Consider the following 26824-nt stretch of genomic DNA (forward strand, 5'->3'; position numbering starts at 1 on the left):
TGACCACCTGGTTGCTTCGAGACCAAAAAGGATCTCTGAACACTGAACCACAGAGGGGCACCTTGGAACAGTTCGTACTCCCTCCTAAATGGGCTAACCGAAGTAAAGATGGCCAAAAGAAGAAATGGAGTACTGGTTCCAGACTCCTCGGGCCAACAAGATTCCCAGATGTGGAGAACGGGCAAGGAGGGGAGCGGGGGGTAAGCAGTCTCACTGAACAGATGGGATGATGAAGGTCTGGCTGGCTAACTTCCTCATGCTGAGAAGATGACAGTGGCTGGAAAATGAGATTCCTGGTCATTCAGTGCAACCTTGTGCTAACTGTAACTCAATTTCCCACAGCGAGCAATCGCTGAAAGGCAGCTACCAGGACAGAGAAAGGTTCTGGAATGAGCTTTAACATGTGTTCTCTAAAGGGTTGTAGTTATCCTTGTTTCTTTGAAGAAACCTTGCTTTCTTCAAAATTCAGAGTTTGAAGAGTTTCTGAAACAAATATTTATCTTGGTGGCTATTTCCATGAGTAAGGAAATGAAACTTCACAGGTTCAGTTGCTGAAGGACTAGATCATCGTGCTGGGACTTGTACAAATGTGTTGAAGACATAAAATACTTGAGTGACAACCCATGTACACAGTGGTCAGGACTCCAGCATCAAAATGAAGTTTCCCAGGATAACCCAGGAGTGCTTGCGTTGAAGACAAGCAGACGCATAGAAGTCCTGGGTGGTGCGGGGGACAGAGGGCTGGCAGGCTCAGGGGTATGAAAGTTCTAACTACTTCACTATGACATAATGTGGCTGTACGTGGTGAACGGGTCTTGGCTTCCGGATTTTTAGGTTGCAGTTAGCTACATGGTCGTGAACACTCCGTCACAGATGAAAATGCTAAGACATTTCTCAAATTTTGGAAGCTTCAGAGTATGTCACCTAAATAATAGTATCTGTAGTTTTTTACGGCCAAGACAGAGATACTCTTAGGGGTTTGGCTCCTGTGCCAATCATCTCACTCCTTTAGGACCCTTCTTGAGAGACTCTTACCCGTGTTTCCAGTAGATCCATTCAGTGAGTTAACTTCTAACAGCACCACAGCCCAAAGAACAAAATGGCTTATTACTGATAATTGCTTTAGCAATTGCTTCAGGTAATTATTTTACATTCGATTTGCATTATATCATTTAAATGACCAAAGATAATAGGAGCAAATTTGAAAACAGAGACGGACTAATTTCAAGGTGATGCATCTCGAACGACTAGATTTTGCTAAGTACACATGAGGGGCTCCAGGTCATGTTTTCGTTATCAACTATGTTAATACTTGCCTGCTCGTGGATAATGTCAGACAATTCTTTCACCATGTCTCTGAAATTTGACTTGAGCCCTTCATGGTACTCAATTTGATCTTCTTTAATTAGCCGCTCGTTTAGTTCAAGGGCAATGCTGCATGCCTGTATGAATTTCCTGTGGACAAAGAGCGAAGATAAGGGATTCATCGTTTATTCCTAGAAAGTCTCATTGACCATCAGTTTGATATTCACTTTAAGTGTGGCTTGCCTAGAGGGAAGACTGGAATCCTGTATTTTCTCACTGCGTCTTTGCTAATGCCATTTCCTAAGTCCGAAATTCCTTTTTCCTTTCTTTCCCACGTTTCCCCTCGGATTTCTTGTCTCCTTTAAAACCTGGCTTGAAACAGTGACCTTCCAGAAAGACTATTTGCTCAGATGATATTAAATCATGGTATTAAATGATATTAAATCAGCTGATATTAAATCATGATATCAAGTCAGCTAAAATTGTACAAACATTAACTCGTATCGGTAGATAATAAGCCAAGCATTCGAAAATAATTTATTTGGGGACTACAATGTCTCCTGCACAGTGCTGGGTGTTATAGGTAGGAATTATCTGTCCCGGACTGGGAGTGGAGACAAAGATGGGGGGCGGGTGGAATGGGTGAAATTGGTGAAGGGGATTAAGAGGTACAGACTTCTTGTTATAAAATAAGTAAGGCCCAGGGATGAAAAATACAGCCTATAGGGAATATAGCCAATAATACTGTAATAACGTATGGTGACAGATGGAGTGACCACACAGCGTGGTGTGCACTGCGTGATATGGGAATTGTCAAATCGGTCTGTCATATGCCTGAGTCACCACACTGTTTGTCAACTATACTTCAATATTTTAAAGTAATTTAAAAAAGCGAAAAGCCTTTGTCCATCATTCACGTGTTTGTGTGTAATATCCATGACGAGAGCAAAGGTCTTAGGGGACAAAGTACCTCATTGCCCATTTGGTTTGTATCCCTGTCATAGCAACAAGCAGAATCTCTCTGCACATGCCAGGCATTAATAAATACTGGTGAATGAGTGACTACTGGTCACTCTGTAATCCGGAAGAGTTGATGACACACAGACAGAAAAAGTAAATGAAATACGTTGGGAGCAAACGAGTGGCTGAGTTATCATCTTTCCTCTTGGCCCATTTTACTCAGCTGTCTCTCTTTTCCAAATGTAAGCTTTTCAAATATATTAAACAGACTGTCTTCTAATGCAAGACCATTCAGATATGCCCTAGCTTACTGGGATGCTCACTTGAGCCACGGTACCGTGTGGCCTTGGACCGGAAGAATCCCAGGCGGAAGTAAGAACACGGGACACATGCAAGCCTCTCCAACCCTTCCAGTTCAACTTTTGTTCCTACCCTAAATGGTCTGAAATGCTGTAAGATGAAGTCAGTCAGGCGGAGGAGGAAAGCACAGAATGAACGCAGGCTTGCTTTTGTGTCACAATATCTAAAGGGATAAAGGAAACTGGCATGTTTCATCTCTTGGGATGCTAGGACGTCGTTAATGACCCGCAGTGAGAAAGACAGTGTGCGTTTCCTCACTGCTTAAAGTAACCATTAGCAGTTCACCTAAATATTGTAAAAGAGAATGGAGAATGTCCTTTTTTTGGGGGAGGGATGTTACTAGGTGAATATTTTGGTTTCTATGAAGAAGAACAGGAGAATAAAAGGATAGAGGTCTAACGGGAAAAGGACACAGCACTTACCGAAACATGTCTTTCAACTCATTTACTTTCTTAGGTGGATACTTGGTAGCTTGACTATCATTTAAGAAAGCCCTTGCATATGCTAATGGACCAGCATTTACCTAAAACACAAAGGGAGAAAAATGAGAGAGTGGTTAGAATGTAATCAGAAAGTAATTTCTGTCTTTTTCTTTTTATTTTTTTTTCAGATTTCATTTTTTTTTAAGTACTCTCTACTCCCAATAAGGGGCTCGAACTCACAACACTGAGATCAAAGAGATGCACATTCCCCTGACTAAGCCAGCCAGGCACCCTGCATTTCTCTTAAAAAAAAAAAAAAACCCTAAATACATTAAAAATCTGAGGACCATATTTACTCTTCTTACTGGAAGTTTATTTGAAAAAAATGACTAAAGCCAGTAATCTGCAAAGACGCTATTCAAACAAGTTACTTAATGGCTTCAGCTCTGGAAACACAGAGCTTGGCTACCGCTGCAGGGCTTTACGCTAAAGTCTTCTACCATAAAGTGAAACTGATAGACACTGAGCCTCCCTTCCTTCTGTTCACCGAGGACAATGCATGGGCTTTTGCACTCGCTAAAAGCGGAACACACAATTGCCAAGTTATGCTTGCTCGGTGCCCTCAGGAAAGCGAGAACATTGGGAACCACTTAGGATGCATTCAGCAACGGACCTACCTGCACTGAGACACAGCCTTGCAATTTCAGCTGGAGCTGAATCATGTCGACGTCAGCAGAGGAGCAAAGTTTGTTAAGCTCTGCCGTTTTATCTTTGATTTCATCAGTAGCAACATCAATGGGCTTTAAATTGATCTGCTGTTCATAGCTGATAGGGATCCTCTTCTTCACGTACGGGAAGGAGTTGGAAGCTGTTAAAAGGTTAACGTTGATTTGTTATCTCGGAAACAAATCCTCTGTTCCAACAGTCAAGTCAAAGGAAAAACTCCATTATGCTGAATTGTCCCCACTGTGCGCTCTCTAAGCACCCCGAGGCATTCAGTCACCCATTACATAAGGGGCGACAATGGTCTAGAACATCGCTAAGTTGGTGCAAGCTAGTGGGTAAGCAGCAGACAGTGAAGGATTATAACTACACGTCACGTCCTCCTGCTTGCCACCTGTTACTGGCGTGCATCACAAAGAACCAAATCAAACAAAATGTTATGACGCAAAGTCCTACTTACTGGTCAAGATTGTGCGGCGTTTGCACTGTTCTTCTATGCAACCTTGTTTTTTGCCAGACAATGTGTAAGGAGCTTCAAAAACAAATCTGCTGATATTATGGTTTCTTTCAAACTCGGTCTTTCTTTCTGTGAGTTCTTTGTCATCAAAGTAGGGCTTCACGTAAGTGACTTGGATATGAGCATATTTTGGATCGAGCTCTTTGGCGTTTACCTGTCAAGAAAGTAAGTTCTGGCTTTTACTCAGTGGAAGGGAAAAGTGGGGACAGGTAAGCCACTAACTCCTTTGGTATCCACTGAGGAACATGGTCATGATTGTGCTCTCAACTGAATACACACCCAGAGGAGAGCTTTGTACTTTTTTAAAGGATCATTTCCTTCTTTATAAGAAATTACAGAAACCTATGTGGAAGTTATAGGAATGGGAGAAGAAAATAAAAATTGTAATCCTACCACTTGGCGAGTGCCATTATTCACATTTTCATATATTTCCTTCTAATCTATTCTCCAGGCACATATTATTTACAAAGCTGAGGTCACACTAAACCCTGTTTTGTAATCTGACTCTTTAAAAATATATTACAAAGTTAACTGTACGTTTGAATTCTACCTTGATAAAAACAGATAATGGAGAGGATTCTGAGAAGGGGGTAGAGCACCAGAAATCTAGCTAAAGCTTACAACTTGTAGGGGAAGGCTTGGACAGAAAATTGCAGTCAATTTTGATTTCAGCAGTCAATTGATTTTCAGTTTGATTTGTATTCAATTTCAGCTCTTGGTCAATTTCAGCCTCTCCTTTCCTACTCCTCAGCCCCATGGCAGGCAGCTGGCACATGTTCCTGGAACAGCTTGGCACATATTCCTGGAACAGCTTGCGGGAGCCAGAAGGGGCAAGAAGGACCCCATCTCCTAAATCTTGGGGCCTGTGCTCCAACCACTGTTTCTCATCATAGAGGTACAAAGAGGTTGTGGCCATTTTTTTTAAATTAAAAATTTATTTATTTATTTATTTATTTGACAGAGGGAGAAAGAGAGAGAGAACACAAGCAGCAGAGTGGCAGACAGAGGGGGATGGAGAAGCAGGATCCCTGCAGAGCAGAGAGCCCCATGTGGGGCTCCATCCCAGGACCCCGGGATCATGCCGAGCCAAAGGCAGACACTTAGACTGGGACACCCACGCGTTGCCCCTGCTGTGGCCATTTTTGTTGCACCTGCGTACCCTGGCTGAAGTGACTTCCAGGGGATTTAAAAGATCTCTCCCCTCTATTTTTCTTTCTCTCCTCTTGGGAGCTAGACACTGAAGACAAGGACACTCAAAAGCAACAGCATACAGGAGGGAAATTGGAAACTCACCACACATACCCAGGTAAGGAGCAGGTTCAGAAAAGACCTGAGAAGAGCCTAAATTTACACCTCAGGCTGATCCATGGCACAGAGACAGTCTAGAATAATTAAAAACAAAACCCAGCAAATCCTGGGAAAGGGGGAGAATCTGATTTCCAGAATGGGAAATCTGATTTCCACCGTATCAGGTCCAAATGTCCAGTTTTCAACAACAACAAATCACAAGGCATGTGAAGAAATGGGAAAGTTCGGTACATTCAAAGGAGAAAAATAACCCAATGGAAACTTGTCCCCAAAAAAGACCAGATAGTAGACCTACTAGAAAAATATTTTAAAACAACTGTCTTGATGATTAAAGAACTAAAGGGAGATGTGGAGAAAGTCAAGAAAGTGACGTATGGACAAATTCAGTATCAGTGAAGAGGGAGAAAACCTAAAAAGAAACCAAATTTTTGGAGCTGAAAAATATGATAAGTAAAATGAAAATTCACTGGAAGGATTCAAAGGTGGATTTGAGCAGACAGAGGTAATAGAGAACTGGAAGATACTACAAGCATGTTGGAGCCCCTGGGTGGCTTAGTCAGTTAAGCTCAGGTTATGCTTAAGTTCTGCTCAGGTCATGATCCCAGGGTCTTGGGATCAAGTCCCATATCGGGCTCCCCCTGCTCTGTGGAGCCTGCTTCTCCTTCTCCCTCTGCCTGTTATTCCCCCTGCTTGTGCTCTCTCTCTCTCTCTGTGGCAAATAAATAAATAAAATCTTAAAAAAAAAATCATGTGGAACATCACCCAGTGGACCAACACACACACTGTAGGACTCCCTGAAAGGAGAAGAGATGGAAAGGGGAGGAGGTAATATCTGAAGAAATACTGTGTGGAAACTTCCCAATGATTATAAACATCCAAGAAGATCAAAAGATTCCAAGTAGGTAAGTCAAGGGGACCCATATTGAACCACACTAAAATCGAAGTGTCAAAAGCCAAAGACAAAGAGAGAATTGTGAAAGCATCAAGAGAGAAGTGACTCATCATGTGTAATGATTTTATTTTCTATATAATTTAAGGGACTAAATGTGTTAAAAATTATTAGCTTATTTTTTTGGACATACAATGTACAAAGATATAATTCTACAACATCAACAACTGAAAATGGTAGGGATGGGGCTATTAAAGCAGCAGATTTTTGGTATGGTATTGAGGTTATATGGGTATAAATTCAAATTAGAGTGTTATAACTTCAGGATGTTAAATATAATCCCCATGAAAGCCACAAAAATAGAATTGAAGAATACAGTCAAAAGGAAATGGGAAACAAATTTAACTATTTCACCATAAAAATTAATTAAACAGGAGACAGTAATGCAAAAAATGAGAGACTAAAGAGCTCTAAGGCATATAAGAAAACAAATAACAGAATGAATGAAATCTCTCCTTATCAGTAATTACTTGAAATGTAAATAGATTAAAATGTAATCAAAAGAGATTTGTACAATGGATTAAAAAATTATGATCCAATTATATGCAGTCTACAAGAGATTTATTTTAGATCCAAAGACACACAGGGGCTGAAAATGAAAAACAGAAAAAGAAATTCCATGTACATAGTAACCAAAAGAGAGCAGGGGTGAGTATATTAATATTGAATGAAACAGACTTAAAGTTTTAAGAGTTCACAAGAGACAATAATGACATTGTATACTGATAAAAGGTCCAGTACAGCAAGAAGATAAAACAATCATAAACATCTATACACCTAATAACAGACCATTAAAATAAACAAAGGAAAAATGAACAGAACTCAAAGAAGAAATAGTTTTACAGTAACACTTGGAGACTTTAATACCCCACTCTCAATACTAGACACTGCAAGCAGACAGAAGTAAGGAAGGAAGAAAATAGAGGACTTGAAGAACACTATAAACCAATTACATCTCACAGACATATACAGACTACTCTACCGAACAACAATATGCTTTATGCTTTCTTCTCAAGTGCTCATGGGACATTTTCCAGGATAGATGGCATGTTAGGCCACAAATTAAGTCTCAAAAGATTTAAAAAGACAGATATCATACAAAGTATCTTCTCTAACCATAATGAGATAAAGTTAAAAATTAATAACAGAAGAAAAAAGGGAAAATATATATATCTGTGGAGACTAAACACTTAAAAAATCAAAGATTCAAAGAGAAAAAAATCAAATAGGAAATAAGAACACCCTTAGAGATAAAGGAAAACTTATAGGACACAACAAAAGCAGTGTCAAGTAGCAGATTTATAGTGCTAAACATAACATTAAAAAATGGGAAAGATCTCAATTCAACAACATAATTTTATAACTTAAGGAACTAGAAAGAGAGGAGCTAAACCCAAAGCTAGCAGAAGGAAGGAAATAAAGATTAAGCAGAGGTAAATGAAATAGAGAAAAGCAATGAAACCAAAGTTTGGTTCTTTGAAAAGTCACTGAAATTGACAACCTTTAATTAGAAAGACTAATACAAAAAAAGAACAATCAAAACTACTAAAATCAGAAATGAAAGTTACATTACTACCAATTCTATAGAAATAAAAATGATTATAGGAGAGTACTATAAAAACTGAATGCCAACAAATTAAATAACCCAGATGAAATGAACAAATTCCTAGAAACACAAAGCCTACAAAGACAAAACCATGAAAAAAAAAGGAAAAATCTGAATAGCTCTATAGCTAGTAAGGAGACTGAATCAGTAATCAAAAATTTTCCGGTGGGAGCCCCTGGGTGGCTCAGTCAGTTGGGCAACTGACTCTTGATTTCAGCTCAGGTCTTGATCTCAGGGTTGTAAGTTTGAGCCCCATGTCAGCTCCGTGCTGGGTATGGAGTCTACCTTAAAAAAAAAAAATTCTGGGGCACCTGCCTGGCTCAGTCAGTTGAGTGTCTGACTCTTGACTTTGGCTCAGGTCATGATCTCGGGGTCATGGGACTGAGCCCCATGTCAGATTCCATGTTCAGTGTAGAGTTTGCTTGAGATTCTCTCCCTCTGTCCCGTCTCCTGTCTGCTCCCTTTCTCTCTCCAATAAACAAACAGACCAAAAAACAAACCAACAAAATCTTTAAAAAATTTCTGATGAAGAAAAATCTCTGGACCTGATGTCTTCACTGGTGAAGTCTACAACACACTTAAAGAACTAACCTCAACCCTTCTCAAACTCTTCTGAAGAACTGAAGAGGAGGGATCACACCCTGACTCATTCTATAATGTCAGCATTACTCTGAAACCAAAGCCAAAGATAGTACAAAAAAAACCCTATACCAATATCCCTTATGATGTAAAATCCTCAACAGAATACTGGTAAAGAGAATTCAGCAGCATATTAAAAGAATTATATGCCATGACCAAGTAGGATTTATTCCTGGAATGCAAGGACGGCTCAACATAATGAACATCAATCAAGGTAATACACCACATAAACAGAATAAAGGGGGAAAAAACCCCTTCATCATCATCTCAATTGATGCAGCAAAGGCATTTGACAAAACTCAACATCTCTCATAATAAAAATACTCAATAAACCAGGAACAGAGGGAATTTCCACAATCTAATCAGGGCCCCTAGGAGAAACCCACAGTGAACATTATACTCAATGCTGAAAGGCTGAAAGCTTTTCCTCTAAGATTAGGAACAGAGCAAGGATGTCCACTTTTGTTGCTTTTTTCCAACATGGTGCAGTAAGCACCACTGAACTCTGCACATAAAAATGGTCAAATTAAGAAAGTTCTGTGTATGTGTAACAAAAAACGCATTTTAGTTATTATAGTTCTATATGGTCATTAGCAGGACTTTTTTTTTTTAAAAAGACTTTATTTGAGAGAGAGTGTGAGTGAGCACAAGCTGAAGGGGAGGCAGGGGGAGAGGAAGAAGCAGACTCCTCATTGAGCAGGGAGCCCGATGTGGGGCTCGATCCCAGGACTGCGTGATCTCAACCCAAGCCAAAGGCAGATGCTTAACTGACTGCGCCACCCAGGCACCCCGCTCATTAACGTGACTTTTAATGGATATATGGACAGACACGATTTACTGGATCAGTCCCTTATCAACAAAGTCTTAGGTTGTTTCTCAACATTTTGCCATTGCAAACAATGGTCCGAGGGACATCCGTGCATCTAAAACTATGAGCATTATTTTCGGATTTATTTGCAGCATCAATTCCTAGAAGTGGTTTCCTTAAAAGATTTACACAGTAGCAAGGATGTTGATATACATGACACAACTATCCTATAGGAAAGCTTACCCATTTGTACATCCATAAGCAGTGACTGACATTGTGAGAGTGGGCACACTTGATGACATTAGTCATATCTTGGGTCCTCTGGTCCTCCAAAGGGACCACAGGAAAGCAGAATGGTTCTCTTCCAGAGGCATAAACTACGGTGGTTATGGACCATTTCATGAAAAGCTTAAATCCCATGTTAAGAAGCTACGCTGCCAGAGGCAAATCTCAGAGCTGTCCCTGCTGGACAGTTGTCTGCGGGCCCTAGATACCCTCCCCTCTATTAGTCTCCCCATTCACCCGACGCTATGCCCAGGCCCTTCTTTCAGTGTTTTCCCAGTTCAATTGGACTTGGGCCTTCGCTGTTGGTAACTTTGTCAATGTTACTGCAACTGAAGATAGCCCTTTTTCGTGTTTGGTGTGGAAAACAAAAATGGAAACAAACAAATGAAAAGACAAAAAAAACCTCTTGGGGAGCAGTCTCTGTAACCTTTTTTTTTTTCCCCCTCAGCAGATACAGGAGGACAGCCAGGAGACAGAAAGTTTCTTAGCATCTTTGAACTTCTCCAAACCCATTCTATTTGATCTTATGTGAAAATCTATAAGCCTAGCTCCAGAAACCTTAACCTTCTTTTCTCTCCCAGTCACTGGCTAGATTTCTCTACAGAGAACAAACTGGGGATGCCTGGGTAGCTCAGTCAGTTAAGTGTTTGCCTTTGGCTCAGGTCATGATCCTGGGTCCTGAGATCGAGCTCTGGGTCCGGCTCCTTGTTCGGTGGGGAGTCTGTCTTTCCCACTACCTCTGTGTGCTCTCATTCTCTCAAATCAATCGATCAATCTTAAAACAACAACAACAAACTGGTGGTTTCCAGAGGGGAGGGGAAGGGGGGCATGTGCAAAATGGGTGAAGGAGAGGGGGAGGTACAGGCTTCCAGTTATGGAATGAATAGGTCACAGGAATAAAAGGCACAGCATGGGGAATACAGTTAATGACACTGTAATAGTGGTGACAGGTGGGAGTTGCCTTAAGCACGGCATTAAGGCATAAACTTGTTGAATCACTATGTTGTGTACCTGAAACAAACATAACATTGCGTGTCAACTAGACTCAGGAAAAAAAAAAAAAAAGCGAGATCTTTCCTCAGAGACCTCAGGAGATGGTTGAGGTAATTATCCAGGCTAAGACAAAATACAGAAGGGAAATTAAAAAAAAAAAAAGAGGTTAAGCCTTATTTTAACCTTATAAAAGTAAAATATGTATATGGTAAAAAGTTCAAACCATACACAAGGGTATCCATGAAAAGTCAACAATTTCTTGCTGTGTAAGACCCTAGTCCCTCTCCTCAAGGGCAGGCACGGTTAACAGTTTTGTGTGTCTTATTCCAGAAATTTCCTAAGAATTCACAAGTTTTTGTGAACATCATTTTTTACACCAATGTGATCAGCCTAGCCATGATTTCCTGCTCCTCACTTTTTTCCCTGCTCAAGAATATATCTTGACAGGTTCAAATCGACACTTCTAAATAAATCTATGTGAATTTTTAACGCATAGGTCACTATATCCATTTTGTGGGTAATACCATTTCTTTAGCCATATGGACATTTAGATTGCTTCCAGCTTTCTCTATAAACTTTGCAGCCTTGAACACCTTTAATCATCCATCTTTCTGGTAGTGTATGCCTACAGGATAAAATCTTAAACACGCAGGGGCTCCTGGGTGACTCAGTGCATTAAGCACCTGATTCTTGATTTTGGCTCAGGTCATGATCTCAGGGTCATGAGATAAAGCCCCGGGTTGGGCTCCATGTTGCAGGTGTGGAGCTGGGCTTCAGAGTCTCTCTCCCTCTGTCCTCCTACCTACCTTTAAAAAAAAAAAACAACCTTTAAACATGAAATTATTGTGACCAAAGAAACGTACGTTTAAAATATTGGAAAATATTGCCAAACAGCTCTTCGAACTGTCTGTGCTTGTAAGTAGATTTTGTTCTTTGGCAAGGTACAAGAGTGTTTTTAATCTTTACTTGCACACATCAAGACAGAAATAAGGACTTTCAAAGTAGCAACTGCTTATGATGTCTGTCGTCAATGGAGAATGACTCACATATTGTGCGTAACATAATGTTGGCAGTCCAGCTGCCTGAGAGTGGTTTGTCCCTAGGGCTGGCTCACCAGGTTTTTAGAGGCAAAGTCAGGCAGAAAAACTGCGTGTTGTTCAGGAAGCTTGGCTTTCCATTAACTTCCCATTTATAGTAACATTTGTGCGGCAATGAGCCTGAGACTATCTGGATACAGGGAGATAAAATCTTCCGTTGTCTTAACTGAATAAAACACCATAAAGTAGTGACACTGATGAAGAAGGAAGTAGAGGGGTGGTGTCAAATGTTAATGAACGTGGAACCTACTGGCAGATCTGCTTTTAAAATGTCTCAGGCGGAGAGTCAAGGTAAAACCATCTCCATGGGAGATGAGTCTCCAAAGCTGAGAGCGTTTTCATGACGGGCTGTGAAGGGTCTTTACCATGGCCGTGAGCTTTTTGCTCTGACATTGCCTACTAGCTGCTAGGTCACCTGCATCCTCGTCACTCAGTAAGTATCACTGTGGCCTGCAGATCCCGCACTGGGTAGGTCCCTCCTGCCCTAACAACCGGCTCTCATTCTGGGCACATCTATGGCGACTAAGAACAGTCAGGCATTCCTACGGTGCTTTCCTCAAAAGTCACCTATGGGAAACGATGCATCTCTGGTGAAGAGGCTTTCTTGCTGGAACCTTTTTCATCCTGGCCTGCCAGGGCCTGGTGGGATGGGTAACTTTTAGAGCAAGCCCAAGGGATCGCTCTTAAATGTACTTCATTGCACATGTAACTACTAAACTAAGGACAGCTTGAAGGAAATGCACTAAAGGCAAGAGTAGTCTCTCCACTTTGTAATGAGAAAAATGAGGCAGAGAGAAGTTAAGTAACTTCCCTATGGTCACCTAGCTAGCAAATGGCAAGAGAATGGAGATTTGGGGCAACTGGGTGGCTCAGCCAGTGAAGCGTCTGCCTTTGGCTCAGGTCACAATCCCAGGATCCTGGGATTGAGCCCCGCGTCAGGCTCCCTGTTCAGTGGGGAGCCTGCTTCCCCCTCTGCCCTGCCCACCTGCTCGTAACCTCTTTCTCATGCTCTCTCTCTTAAATAAATACAAATCTTCAAAAAAGAGAGCGAGAGAGAGGTGAATGGAGATTTGAATCCTGCTCTGACTCCAAAAAACCCCCATCCTTTCTTTCACTGTCTGGACAGGCTCTATGTCCATACTTCTCGCCTACCAGCTAAAAAAGGAAAAAGCCAGCAATGTACCACGTTTGGAACTCACAAACAATGATTTCAAAACACAGGGTATACGTTACCTTATCAGAATCCTGAATTATTTTAACATTCTCTGTGCCAAATTTTTCACCATAAAGTTTCACGAGTCTCAGGGAAATCTCCGAGAGGCCGGTGAGTTTAGGCTCTTTATAGATGTACTCCTTCCCATCTTCTTCTTCAAAGAAAGACTATTGTAGAGTGAAACACACAATCACTGGTAGCTGGAGCAAGTGGAGCACTTAAAGACAGCGCACAACTAACTGGCAATAATATATCTGAAATATGTTTTCAATAGCACTGAGAGCCACATGGTGTGTATTCACTCTCTTAATTTTGAATACCTAAGAATTATCAAATTCTCCATTGCAGGGACATATCCTTGGCCTGACGATTTTCCCACTAGGGTTTTTCTCATTCCCTGTCACACTTCCCTGTTTATTTGAAAGCTTGCAGATATTAAATATAATAGATATCAATATAATGAATACATATTTATATATATTTATTTATTAATACTCAACATTAATATGTTTATTGTATATTTATAGAATACATAATATTTATATATAATTATATATTATATAATATATAATTAATATAATAGATATTAAATATACACTTTAAGAAGTTCAGCAGAAACTGAAACCGAGGGAAAAATTCAAATCTTCCATGTTGTACTCTGAACTAATGGATTCAGATATGGAAACCAAAGTGAACTTTACACTCACAGAGGCTTCTGGCTGCTGTGATCCGCCCTCTACCTAGACAGACTCCAAGAACCAGTACTTGCTGCTGTAGCAATCTAGTAATTCAAAGGTGAATGTTCAAAAAGAAAAACAACATACTTCTGTATACTTACTTGGCCATAAAAGGCAACCCTGAAGAAAGTCCCTAAAAGTCTCTTTTTTGTATGCATAACCTCTAGAACTTTTGTGTAAGCTCCATGAAGAGTTCTATAAACTTGAGTAAGTTTCTGAAAAAGGAGAATATACAAATCAGCTTTGTCTTTTGGCTCTTTACTAAATGGTTAAGACACATGCATGGGGTGGAGGGGGAGGTTTGGGGAAGCAATGCTATTTCCTGTTCAAAATGGTTTTGTTGGGGTCCCTGACCCGTTGTCACAATTAGACAAAATTCTTCAACCATGTTAAGTCTAAGGGCAGAGGGGCGTCTGGGTGGCTTAGTCATTTAAGCATCTCAGGGTCATGATCTCAGGGTCATGGGATTGAGTCCTGTGTTGGGTTCCCCGCTCAGAAGGGAGTCTGCTTCTCCTTCTGCCCTCTGCCCCTCCCCATCACTCATGCTCTCTCTCTCAAATAAATAAAAAAATCTTAAAATTTTAAATTAAAATAAAAAATGCAGATATAAAAATAAGTATATATATAAAGTATATATATAAAGAGTATATAAATATATATAAATACATATTTATATATAAAAAATATATATATAAAATATACATATATATATATATATATGAGTATATGCCTCAGTGAGGACTGGGTTTACACAAGTTTACAGAAGTTTTCAAAGAATATTTTCATCTGTACACCCAGAAAAAGGGAGCATGTTGTGCAAAGAACATTAAGAATGTAAAAAGACAACGTATAGAATGGGAAAAGAATATTTGCCAGTTACAGATCTGGTAAGGGTTTACTATCAGAAAATATAAGAAATCCCAGGGGCCCCTGGGTGGCTCAGTCGTTTGGGCATCCAACTCTTGATTTCCGCTGGGGTCATGACTTCAGGGTCCTGAGCCTGAGCCTGAGCCTGTGTCAGGCTCCGAGCTCAGCGGGGAGTCTGCTTCTCCCCCTCCCTCCACTCGCACTCCTGCTCTCTCTCTCTCAATAAAAATCTTTTAAAAATATACCCTCACAACTCAACCACAAAAAGACCAACAACCCAATTTAAAAGTGGGCGAAGTTCTTAAATAGACATTTCTCCAAAGAAGACATGCAAATGGTTAACAAGCACATAAAAAGATGCTCAAAATCATTGGCCGTAAGGAAATACAAACCAAATATCACAATGGGATAACATTTCATGTCCGCTTCACAGCTCTAACGAAAAACCCAAAGTAACAAGCGTTGTTCAGAATGCGGAATGTATGCATCGCCGGTGGGAAGGTAAAAGGGAAAGCAGTTTGGTGGTTACTCAAAAGGTTAAACGAAGAATTATCTCATGAAACCTGGCAATTCCATTCCTAGGTATATGCTCAAGATTAATGAACACATATGGCCACACAGAAACGAGTGTCTGTAACAGCAACTGTTTCTTATAGCCAAAAGGCGAAAACAACGCAAATGTCTGCCACAGGATACACAAATAAACAAACTGTGGCAGAGCCATGCGATGGAAAATCATTCTGCCATAAAAAGGAATGAAGTCCTGATCCACACTACGACTTGGATGACCTTTTAAGTATCATGGTAAGTGAAAGAAGCCAGACACAAAAGGTCACATCTTCATTAATCCCTTTTGATGACACATCCAGAATAGGCAAATCCGAGAGAGACAGAAAGCAGATCAGTGATTACCAGGGAATGGCGGGTGGGGTGGACAGTGATTACTTAGTGGGTAGGGGGTGTTTTTCTGGGACCATGAGAATGTTTGGAAACTAGAGAGAGGTCTTGGGTTCCAAGCATCACAGATGCACTCGATGATCCTGAACTGTACAATTTCAAATGGTTAATTGCATGTTCTGTGAATTTCACCTCAACAGAAAAGGGGGGCACAGAAACAGTTGAGCTCAACTGGAGGGAAATTTTCCTTATCTTTATGGCTGCTATCTCTTGACACTTTTCAGCCCATCCCATAAATATACAGAGAAAAATTAAATTCCGGTGTCCTAGAAACAATGCCTATATCTCGTGTAGAATGTCAGGGGTTCTGTACAGACCTTTACAAGCCTCTAGGGAAACGGGAGTAGTGTCCCTACAGAAAATATCATTTCCTTTCATGTGTAGAGAAGATATATTTTTTTTTCTTCCCTATTAGTTGACCAAGCAGCAAAATGCTCCCTGGGTTTCTAGTAGCCTTATCTTCAAGCTAGTATGAAAGTAGGTACTACGGACATTTTACGAAGGTTCTTAGGATGTAATGCTTTGATGGAAGGAGCAATGTCATTTCTTTTCTTCTTTTTAAAAAGATTTTATTTCTTTATTTGAGAGAAAGAGAGAGAAAGGGAGAGCTCAGAGGGAGAGTAAGAGGGAGAAGCAGGCTCCCCACCAAGCAGAGAGCCTGACATGGGGCTCGATCCCAGGATCCTGAGATCACGACCCAAGCCAAAGTCAGATGCTCAATCGACTGAGCCACCCAGGTGCCCCACCACTAGTCTTTATTAATTAGCCTTTATCACCAGCTTTGGCTGGCAGGCTAATTTGGAAAAACTCCTCATGGTAGGACTATTCCTAGTGTCTTAATTACGTCCCCCAGGTCAGCTGTCAGAACCTTTAGTCTCCCCATCGAACTGAAAAGAATAGGCTAGGCTTATGCCTCTTCTCAGGCAACAGGGAAATTCAGAAGCTTTTTTGAGTGAAGGTTTGGTGAAGACAACACTGAATTTTTTACGTCCTGAGGGGAAAGGGGGGAAACTGCTGGATTAAAATGTTTTAAGAACCACTTATATAATCGGAATTTAAACTTATATTCTGCATGTTTTGCCCTTAATTTCCTTCGGCAAATCTCTATGAATGTAAAGTCGGATTCTCATTTTAGGATTTCACAGGGTTTTGAAGGATAGGAACTTTCAAATTAGACAAATACTTCAAAACGACACAGTTAAGTATCTATATTCTATAATAAAATACAAATGCCATAACATAACAAACCTTCTAGTTTTCGGAGGATGCATAGTAGAGGGATAGTGACATAACTACATGACTGTTTTTTCCCCCAAAACATAGTTGAGGCCAATGATACCCAAGTTTAAATGACCTACCTCAAATTCACGACGTTTCTCATAAATTGGAATGATCAACTTGGAAATCTCAGAAATTACTTCGTAACGTTCTGCTTTCCATAAGCCATCCACACACTGTTCTAGCAATTCCAGCAACACTTCCTGCATTAAGAGCAAAACGCAATCAGGAATTAGAGATGGTTTGAGGGTTCTGGGCAAATAAATTCTGAGCCATTTCAAGTACACACAGAACAAACAGAACGTGCACCGAAGGAGCAGGGCTTATGCAACTCTACTTTTTAAATCAAATACTTGAAATCAAATACTTTTAAATCAAATACTTGAAATGGAAACCCTTCTCAAAAATATGAAAGTAATCCCTGACAACAGTGAAGCATACCTATTTATTTCATTTACTCACACAATAAAGATGTTAACTGTACTTAAAAGTGTTACCCACTAAGAAAGGGTATCTTTAAAAGGGGATGCATTATTTGTTCCAACTGGAGAATGAATGAAGGTCTGATGGGATAAATCCCACTAAGCCTCTGAATGTTGTTTCTTTTTTATACTGAAGCTGTATTTACACATAATATAACAGAGTCTTGAGAAGATTTGAGAGACTGTGGACTCTGAGAAACAAACTGAGGGTTTTGGAGGGGGGGTGGGGAGTTGGGTGAGCCTGGTGGTGGGTATTAAGGGGGGCACGTATTGCATGTAGCACTGGGTGTGGTAATGAATTTCAGAACACTGAAAATAAATTAAATTAAATTAAATTTTTTTAAAAAAGAAGATTTGACAACTTTCAAGCTCTTGTGGGAGCGATAGGAGTGTTTATGAAAATGAAGTGATTTTGGTAAAGAATGCTTCCTTCCTGACTGTTGGCCCTAAAATTGGGGGAGGATGAGAAGATAATAGCTCAAGATAGAGATATCTGACCTTGCCAGAAAATAACAGTTGCAACAGATAATTTTATGACCATCTCATGTTCTCAACAATGAGATGATGAAGCCCGTTACCCCCGCTAGCCAGAAGTCTTAACAAGTTTGTTTTTCTCTTCAAGAGATGAGATGCTCTTGAGATTTACAAAACTGAATGCTAAAATGGCTCTTATTTTTTTTTAAGATTTTAATTTTATTTATTTGACAGACAGAGATCACAAGCAGGCAGAGAGGCAGGCAGAGAGAGAGAGGGGGAAGCAGGCTCACTGCTGAGCAGAGAGCCCAATGCGGGGCTTGATCTCCCAGAACCCTGAGATCATGACCTGAGCCAAAGGCAGAGGCTTAACCCACTGAGCCACCCAGGCGCCCCTAAAATGGCTCTTCCTGTATACCCTTTAGGCAATTCTGAACTCAGCTTCTTCCTAAACTGTTTTTTTCACTTGTGTTTTTCCTATTCAGCCAAGGGCAACACCCTATGAACTCTTAGCTAGAAGACTTAAGAGTCTGTTTTGACTCCACCCCTGGGATGGGTTCAAGGGTGTCCCTTGAAAAGAGATGCTGAAGTCCTAACCCCCAGTTACCTCAGAATGTGACCTTATTCGGAAATAGGGTTACTGAGGATATAATTAATTATGGCACAATCACACTGGAGTAGGGTGGGCCTTTAATCCAATATGGCTGGGATCCTCCCAAACAAGACAGAGACTTGGAGGAGGACCCCATGTGACTACAGAGGCAGAGTCTGGAGTCGAGGAATGCCAGAGACCAGCTAGGAAGAGGCGAGGAAAGATTGTCCCCAGAGTGTCAGAGGGGAACATGGCCCTTCTGACACCCTGATTTCAGCCTTCTAGATGCTAGAGCTGTGAGACGATACATGTGGGTACATTATGGCAGCCCTGGAGACCCAGTGTGCTCTCTCTCTCCACTCATCCTCTCGTCAGCTCGTTGCCAACTTCTACCAGTATTTTTTTTTTTTAGATTTTATTTATTCATTGGACAGACAGAAATCACAAGTAGGCAGAGAGAGAGGAAGAAGCAGGCTCCTCAGGCTGAGCAGAGAGCCCAATGTGGGGCTCGATCCCAGGACCCTGGGATCTTGACCTGAGCCAAAGGCAGAGGCTTTAACCCACTGAGCCACCCACGTGCCCTGCCAGTCTGACTTCTTAAATGTTTCTTAAATCTGACCCTTCCTCTCTACTTCCACACACACTGCTAAGATTCAGGACTGTATTATTTTCTTGCTCACTGATCTTCCTGCCTCCAGTCTGACGACTTATAAATCTATCTGCTGTAGGCTTCTGATTCCAAAGGCAAACCAGACCACGTCCGTCTCCCCTTCTTAGAATTTCAAGATGGCTGCCACTTCATTCACAGAGCAAAGGACAAGATCTTTCATCTGGCACATGAGGCTGGCAATAGTCCAGCCAACACTTCTATAATCTCATCATTCATGGTGCCCAGCCTTGTACTTTATGCTCCAACAGCAAAGAGCTACCAGAAGTTTGGGGCACCACAGTGTGGCCCTCACTCTGTGCCTTTGTCCATGCTGGGCCTTACGCCCTTTACTCCCATTCCAGGGGTTAACCCCTTTAAGACTGCTTAGATATCACCTCTTCTGGGATCCTTCTCCTAATCAACACTAGATACCTTTTATCCTGCTCTGAGAATTCACTGGGTGGATAAATATCCCTCTCCTTACCCATTACCTTTGTCTGACTTTCCAAACGGGCTGCGAGTTTTCAAGAGTAGTAACAATATTTTATTTATATTGGTTTCCTCAGTCATTAGTATAGTGGCATCGAATGCTGCTACTTGAAAAAATGTATATTAAGATTCATTAGCCAAATTAGAATTCCTAACAACTGTGGGAAGGAAGGACTTTGGGGGAATTAAAAATCTCTTACAAACTAGTGAGTCGCAGAAATGGAAAGCTGGCTTACAATGGGGAAAAAAATTCACTGTAATGACAGAACAAAGCGGGAGATAAGAGAAAACTGTGCCTCCAGCAATAGATACAGGAAAAGCATTGGGAAAAACTCAACATCCCTTCATGATATTAAAAAAGAACGCTCAACAAACAAGAACTAGAAGGAACCTTCCTCAGTCTGATAAAGGGCACCTGGGCTAAACCTACAGGCTGAACACTCTTCTCGTGTAAGTTTGAGAATGGGTCAAAATGTCTGTTCTCACCACTTGAATTCGACATGATGACAGTGCTAGCCAGTGAAACCAGGCAACCCAAAGAGAGAAAAGGCATCTAGATTGGTGAATGTAAAAACGCCTGTGTGTGCAGATGACATGAGTGCATAGGCAGAAAAGCCTCGGGAATACACAAACCCCTAAAACAAATACGCGTATTTAGCGAGGCAGCAGATCGGAAGATGAACATACAAAAATCAACCGAATGGATAGATACTAGCAACAACAAACTGAGAACGAAATCAAGCAATACTATTTACAGTGGCAGCAAAACATCAATCATCTACCAATAAATCCAGCAAAAGACTTATGTCCCGAAAAATCACAAAACATCGCTTTCCATGGACTGATATATAACTGTAACAAAATGCCCCCAAAACTTCCAGCAGGCGATTTTGAGGAAATTAGAGAAGAGGATTCTGAAATTTATATGGAAATTCAAAGGATGCAGACTAGCCAAAATGACTTGGGGGAAAAAAAAAAGCTGGAGGGCTAACACTATCAGATTTCAAGACTTCTCAACTTAGAGCAATTAAGATGGTGTGATATTCATATCAAGATGGACAAACAGGTCAGTGCTATGGAACGGAGTCCAGAAATAGGCTGCACATACCTAAAGAACTGAAATTTGACCAAAGTGCCAAAGTAATTTAATCAGGCGAAAGGAAATTTTTTCATTTTCCCCCATATGGTGTGAACCATCTAAATATCTGCCTTCAACCTTGACTTCTATCTGATTGCAGGCTCAAAAATGAATTCTAGATTACAGAGCTAAATATAACATGTATAGACAAAGTTTATAGAAGAAAAGGTAAGGGGGTGCCTGGCTGGCTCCATCGGAGGAGCGTATGGCTCTTGATCTCAGGGCTGTGAGTTTGAACCCCACGTTGAGTGTACAGAGGACTTAAAAATAAAATCTGAAAAAAAAAAAAAAAAAAAGGTAGGACAACACCTTTGCAGTCTTGAGGTAAGCAAAGATTTCTCAGACCAGACATAAAAAGAACAAACCACTAAAATGGTAAGTTGCACTTCATCAAAACCAAAACTTTTGGCACAATAAAAGACTCAATTAAGAAATGAATAAACAAATCAAAGACAAATCTGCAGCACATGTATCTGACAAAGAACTTAAAACCAGAGCATATTTTTGGTTCACAATGGGGTGCCTGGGTAGCTCAGGAGGTTAAGGGTCCAACTCTTGACTTTAGCTCAGGTCTTAAATCTCAGGATCCTGAGTTCAAGCCCTGCGTTGGGCTCCATGCCCAGCATGGAGACTACTTTAAAAAAAAAAAGGAAAATATAAATTAAAAATTCAATGAGATACCAACTCGAATGGCAATAATAAAAGAAAGATTAGCCACGTCAGATGTTGGTGAGGATGGGGAGCAACTGAAACTCTCATCCTTTCCTGGTGGAAGTATAAAATTGTCCAACCACTTTCAGAAACTCTTGGCAATTTCTTATAAGATTAAATACACAACTTCCCTAGGATCCAGCAATTTTACTCCTAGGTATTTACCCAAGAATAATGAAAGTATAAGTCCACAAAAGGTCATAGATTAAGAATGTTTAGAGCAGACTTATTCATAACAGCCCCGAAATAGAAATAATCTAAAATTCATCAACAGGAGAATGGGTTCAGGAGAAAAAAAATCAGTTATCAATACAATGGAATATTATGTAGTAATGAAAAAGAACAAACTTTTTTAAAAAAAAATTTTTAAATTTGACAAACAGAAATCACAAGTAGGCAGAAAGGCAGGCAGAGAGAGAGGGGGAAGCAGGCTTCCTGCTGAGCAGAGAGTCCGATGCGGGGCTTGATCCCAGGACCCTGAGATCATGACCTGAGCCGAAGGCAGAGGCTTAACCCACTGAGCCACCCAGGTGCCCCAAGAACAAACTTTTGATATACTTAGCAACATCGATGTATCTCAAAAACATCAGATTAAGCAAAAGAAGCCAGATGCAGAAGGGTATTTATTGAATGGAATGAAAGAGTCCATTTTTATGACACTGATGTGGGCGAAATTAATCTATGGTGATAGAAATTAGGTGGTAGGGAGAGGAGACTGACAGGAGATGGGCGTAAGAGAACTTTATGCAAGAATGGATATGTTCAGGATGCCTGGGTGGCTCAGTTGGTTAAGCAGCTGCCTTCAGCTCAGGTCATGATCCCGGCCTCCTGGGATCGAGTCCCACATGGGGCTCCTTGCTCAGCAGGGAGCCTGCTTCTCCCTCTGCCTCTGCATGCCACTCTATCTGCCTGTGCTCACTCTCTCTGTCAAATAAATAAATAAAATCTTTAAAAAAAAAGAATGGATATGTTCTATTTTTTTGTTTCTGCTGATAAGTCACATGGATATATACAACTATCAAAATTCATCAAACTGTTTGCTTAGGAATGTGCCAATTACATCCCAAATCATGGGATGCCTGGGTGGCTCAGTTGGTTAAGGATCTGCCTTCAGCTCAAGTCAAGATCCCAGAGCCCTGGGATCAAGTCCTACATTGGGCTCCTTGCTGAGCAAGGAGCCTGCTTCTCCCTCTCCCTCTGCCCCTCTTGTGCTCTTTCTCTTTCTCTTCCTGACAAATAATAAAATCTTTAAAAAAAAAAACCTATTCCAAATCAAAGGTCAGACATGCAGTTTTAGAAACAAATTAAATTTCATTAGTATTGGTTTTTCACGTATGTAAATACAGGCACTATATAGACAACCATTTGTACTTTGCATTTCAATAAAGCTCATAAATCAGTGTCAGTTATTTTTCCTTTGGCTCGAGCATGAGGAAGCCTTCTTCCACAAGCTGCAACATACAAAGGCTTTTCTGAACATGATTCTATCTGTATACATCAAATAAAATGTATAAATTATTACTGAGAACACACGAGAGTTCCCAGCAAATGTGTTTACATAGAAAACAGATTATAGTTCTTGACTAATAGGAAATGTTGCCATTCTCTTTGAAGGTATCTGACTCAGGCTCAAGGCTATTTCTGTGAATAAACTGAAGATGTTATTTGGAAGACGAGAATGTAACTTTAGTTGGGCTCAACCATTTATCTTCCATAACTCCCCTGAGTTCTTCCACTGTCAGCCCATAAGAACTGGAGGTCTCTGGGAAATCATTTAAGTCTAACTAAGACCCCCTGCCCCCCCAAAATGTGAATTAACTTCCCCAAGGCTTCACAGTCAAGCACTGAGCTGGAATTAAAATGCAAGTTTCTAGAGTATCTGTTATAATCGACTTAGCAAACATGTTGTAAATATCTACCCTTCTAGGTTCTAGAGTAAAGTGTAACATCACTGTCAAGTACGTCAGCCACGAAGCCTGACACTTCTGTAGTGCCTAATGAGCTACAGAGAGCTTTACATTTATTTTGAATTGACCAGGATGGTATTGTCCTTATGTTACTGATGAGGCAAGAGACCCATATAGAAATAGTTAAAGCTTCTAAACATGTCATTTTAGCTACATGAACTACAGCTAACTTGAGATTGTCTTGTATTTAAAAACAAAACAAAACAATTCATTCAGTATAATAAAGTATATCTCTGTCACTTCAATCTGATTGCTGATGTTTCTTAATACAACTCTCAAAAATGTGTTTCTATGGGACTACAACTCCTTAAATTTCTGGTTTTGTTAATTTTTTCATCTTCCCACTCTGCAAACTTCTTTGTGTTTCAGTCTTTGGTTCTCTGGTTTTCACTGGCTCTGTGACCTCCCATCCTTGCTCTGCTTTGGTTTTCAACAGATGACTTCCAGATGTAGCTCTCTGACCCTGATCTCTTTCCTCAGATTTGGTTCTAAACTCCTAGAAGCCTGATGGTTACTTCTGTCGTGATAACACTCCTACTCCAAATTCAACATATATCAAAGATGGAATTCATCATCTTCCCTGGAAAATCACCCACCTGTAGTTTTTCTGGAACAGTCAAACCCAAAAGCTCAGGACTACCTTTGATTCTTCCCCTTCCGGTTCTCCTCCTAGCAGGCCTTCCTCCTATCTTCACAGTGCATCCCGACTCAGCCAGCAGGTGGGTTTCGGCCCTGACTGCCTCACATCTAGACTCCTGGGCAGCCCTCTCTCTAGCCTCTATCTTCAACACGTCTCCCACATTATTGCCAAATGACACCCTCCACTTCCTTGCTTTCATCCCGCCATTGTTCTGTCCTCATTGTCTGAGAGTAATTCAACATTCTCCTGAATAAAGCCCAAACACCCAGTTTCTCAAAAATATCACTTCAACTACTTCTCTTCTCGATGTGAACCCAACCGGGTTTAGCCAAAAGGATCCATTCTACTGCCCCAAAGCCTCATACCTTCCCACCTTGTAGACCACTTTGGTGGTGTCCTCTTTCTTCACCCCTCTCTAATCACAGCTCACTGTTCTACCTCAGCTCAAAGGCACCTCACTCACCTTTGACTTTACGTGGAACACACTGTGTGTATCATTCAAATGGTACGGTCCTGCTCCCCACCCCACCCCCATTCTGTGTAGGTGCATTAGCCATTCAGGTAGGCACCGGAGGTCAGTGAGGGTTTGGCCCTGGCTGATTATTTTATAGCACCTACATCATCAGGTCCAGGGCCTTGCTCATAAGCCAATAAATGTTTGTTGACTGACAACCGAAGCCGTCTGGTAGCCATATGAAATTTACAGCAGAAATCTTCCATGTTTAAACAGACTCTTAGGCATACTCTGCTGAGTGGCTACATTGTGAGCTATATTTTTTTAAAGGAGGTTTTTTCCAAAGTATGTTGACTCTGATCTGGTTACTGGGATGGCAGTTTGAAGATGATAAATATTGCCTCTCTGAAGCCAGACGATAGGATCCGTTCCAGAGTCACGGCTCCATATTCCAAATAGGGACATCTTGGCCCTGGGAAGGTTTCATGTTTACAGTTCATCAGTCCTCAGTTCCCTTCCAAATTAAGTTAGCTGTAATAATTTTTTAATATAAATTTCAAGAAGTTAAATTCCTATAACTGGCATTGGAGGCCCTGGAATCTTACTTCACTATAATGGACATCCATCATTCCAGCATCTTCTTTCATGGCTCCTTCTTCGTCTATATTGGGAGTAATTTTCTTGAAGGCTGAACATCCATTAGGGAATAATTCTGTATGAACAGAAAGCAGTGAAAGGAATTTATTTTTTTTTAAAAAGCGTTTTTTTTTAATTTTTTTTTCAGTGTTCCAAGGCTCATTGCTTATGTACCAAACCCAGTGCTCCATGCAATACGTGCCCTCCTTAATACCCACCACCAGGTTCAGCCATCCCTCCCCCCTCCAAAACCCTCAGTTTGTTTCTCAGAGTCCACAGTCTCTCGTGGTTCGTCTCCCCCTCCAATTTCCCCCAATTCACTTTTCCTTTCCTTCTCCTAATGTCCTCCATGTTACTCCTTATGTTCCACAAGTAAGTGAAACCATACGATAATTGACTTTCTCTGCTTGACTTATTTCATTCAGCATAATCTCCTCCAGTCCCATCCATGGGGAAAAAAAAAAAAAACATTTTGTAAATAACAGCCTTACAGGGACTGGTTACCTTTAAAAACGAATGTGGATATTTTCGTACCAATCAAAGTCCTAAGTGCGATTTTCAGTCTGTAAAGAATTTTACAAATGGTTCCCATCTACTACACATTTTACTGGTCTTTTCCCCCAAAAAGCGAGCTCAGGTTACCAACAAGTAAGTTTCCTTCTGGGACTCTGCCTCATCTTCAAGGGCTAGTAGAGTCCCTGTTTCCCAAGTGTCATCTAACACTTTGATCCTGTATGTTTCTGGATTGTCACCTAATCAAGGAGGCCATGTACTTTTCAGGTAACCAGAGAATGAATTTTTGTAACCATTTCTAGCTCCTGATCTCACTGTAGAATTGGGAAAGGAAGTGGGTCATTGGGGGAAGCCTAGCCCAGGACTTGTAAGAGAGGCAGAAAGAGAAAACATACAACAGGGCTAAAGCATCAACCTTGGAGAAAAGGAGCAGACCCTGGGAGAATCAGAGCTTTCAGAGTCTGATATCTTCAGGTCTAGCACTAATTGTGTGACTCGAGCCCTGCTCATCTCCCTAGAACTGTAAAAAGTTTCATCAGCTGTAACACAGAGATAACAGCGACTTTGCGAGAATTCAAGGAAACGCAAAGGGTTTAGAACAGAACCTAGCATGTAAGGAGTGCTGAATGCAAAGCTACCAATAAATGGGTTTTTCCAAGATAGGACAATTGTTGCCAGCCGATACAGTGAGTGAAGCTACAGCTGGACCTCGGAGAAGCAGCAAGTGAGCTCAAGCTGAGGACAGCTGCTGTAGGACTGTGGACCAAGTGGTTCCTGTCAAGTGAAGAGTGTAGGTACAGAGGGCAGACCACGTGGGTGCCAGCCACATTCTGGAGAGGGGAACGTGTCCCAACAACTCCTGTTTTTACTTACCTTTCCGTAGGTGGGCTGGAATTTAAGAGTTACAGAAAATCCAGCCTCCTTATAAAAGAATCTGCTAGTGGGTGAAAATCGGCTGGTCGCGAGGGAATAAAAATTGTTGGCAATCTATTGTTCTAGAACCTCTGGAATAGTGATGTTTAGAAAGCATGATCTACTCATGGCAGAAGCCCGGG

The 26824-nt window shown here is 41.0% G+C and overlaps 1 protein-coding gene across 2 annotated transcripts in view; it reads right to left on the reverse strand.

Moving 5' to 3' along the window:
* Positions 1-26824, reverse strand: part of DOCK11 (dedicator of cytokinesis 11) — a 189459-nt gene that overhangs the window by 3068 nt on the left and 159567 nt on the right. For both annotated transcript variants that reach the window (XM_082716291.1, XM_082716290.1), the window contains 8 exons: positions 25226-25332; positions 17105-17227; positions 14024-14137; positions 13206-13352; positions 4231-4441; positions 3725-3915; positions 3048-3148; positions 1317-1455 (listed from right to left, as the gene is read on the reverse strand). In XM_082716291.1, coding sequence (XP_082572417.1) covers positions 1317-1455; positions 3048-3148; positions 3725-3915; positions 4231-4441; positions 13206-13352; positions 14024-14137; positions 17105-17227; positions 25226-25332 — 1133 coding nt within the window. The remainder of the gene's footprint in view (positions 1-1316; positions 1456-3047; positions 3149-3724; positions 3916-4230; positions 4442-13205; positions 13353-14023; positions 14138-17104; positions 17228-25225; positions 25333-26824) is intronic.

Source organism: Mustela nivalis, assembly GCF_964662115.1.
Source record: "Mustela nivalis genome assembly, chromosome: X".
In the NCBI taxonomy this organism is placed as follows: domain Eukaryota; kingdom Metazoa; phylum Chordata; class Mammalia; order Carnivora; family Mustelidae; genus Mustela; species Mustela nivalis.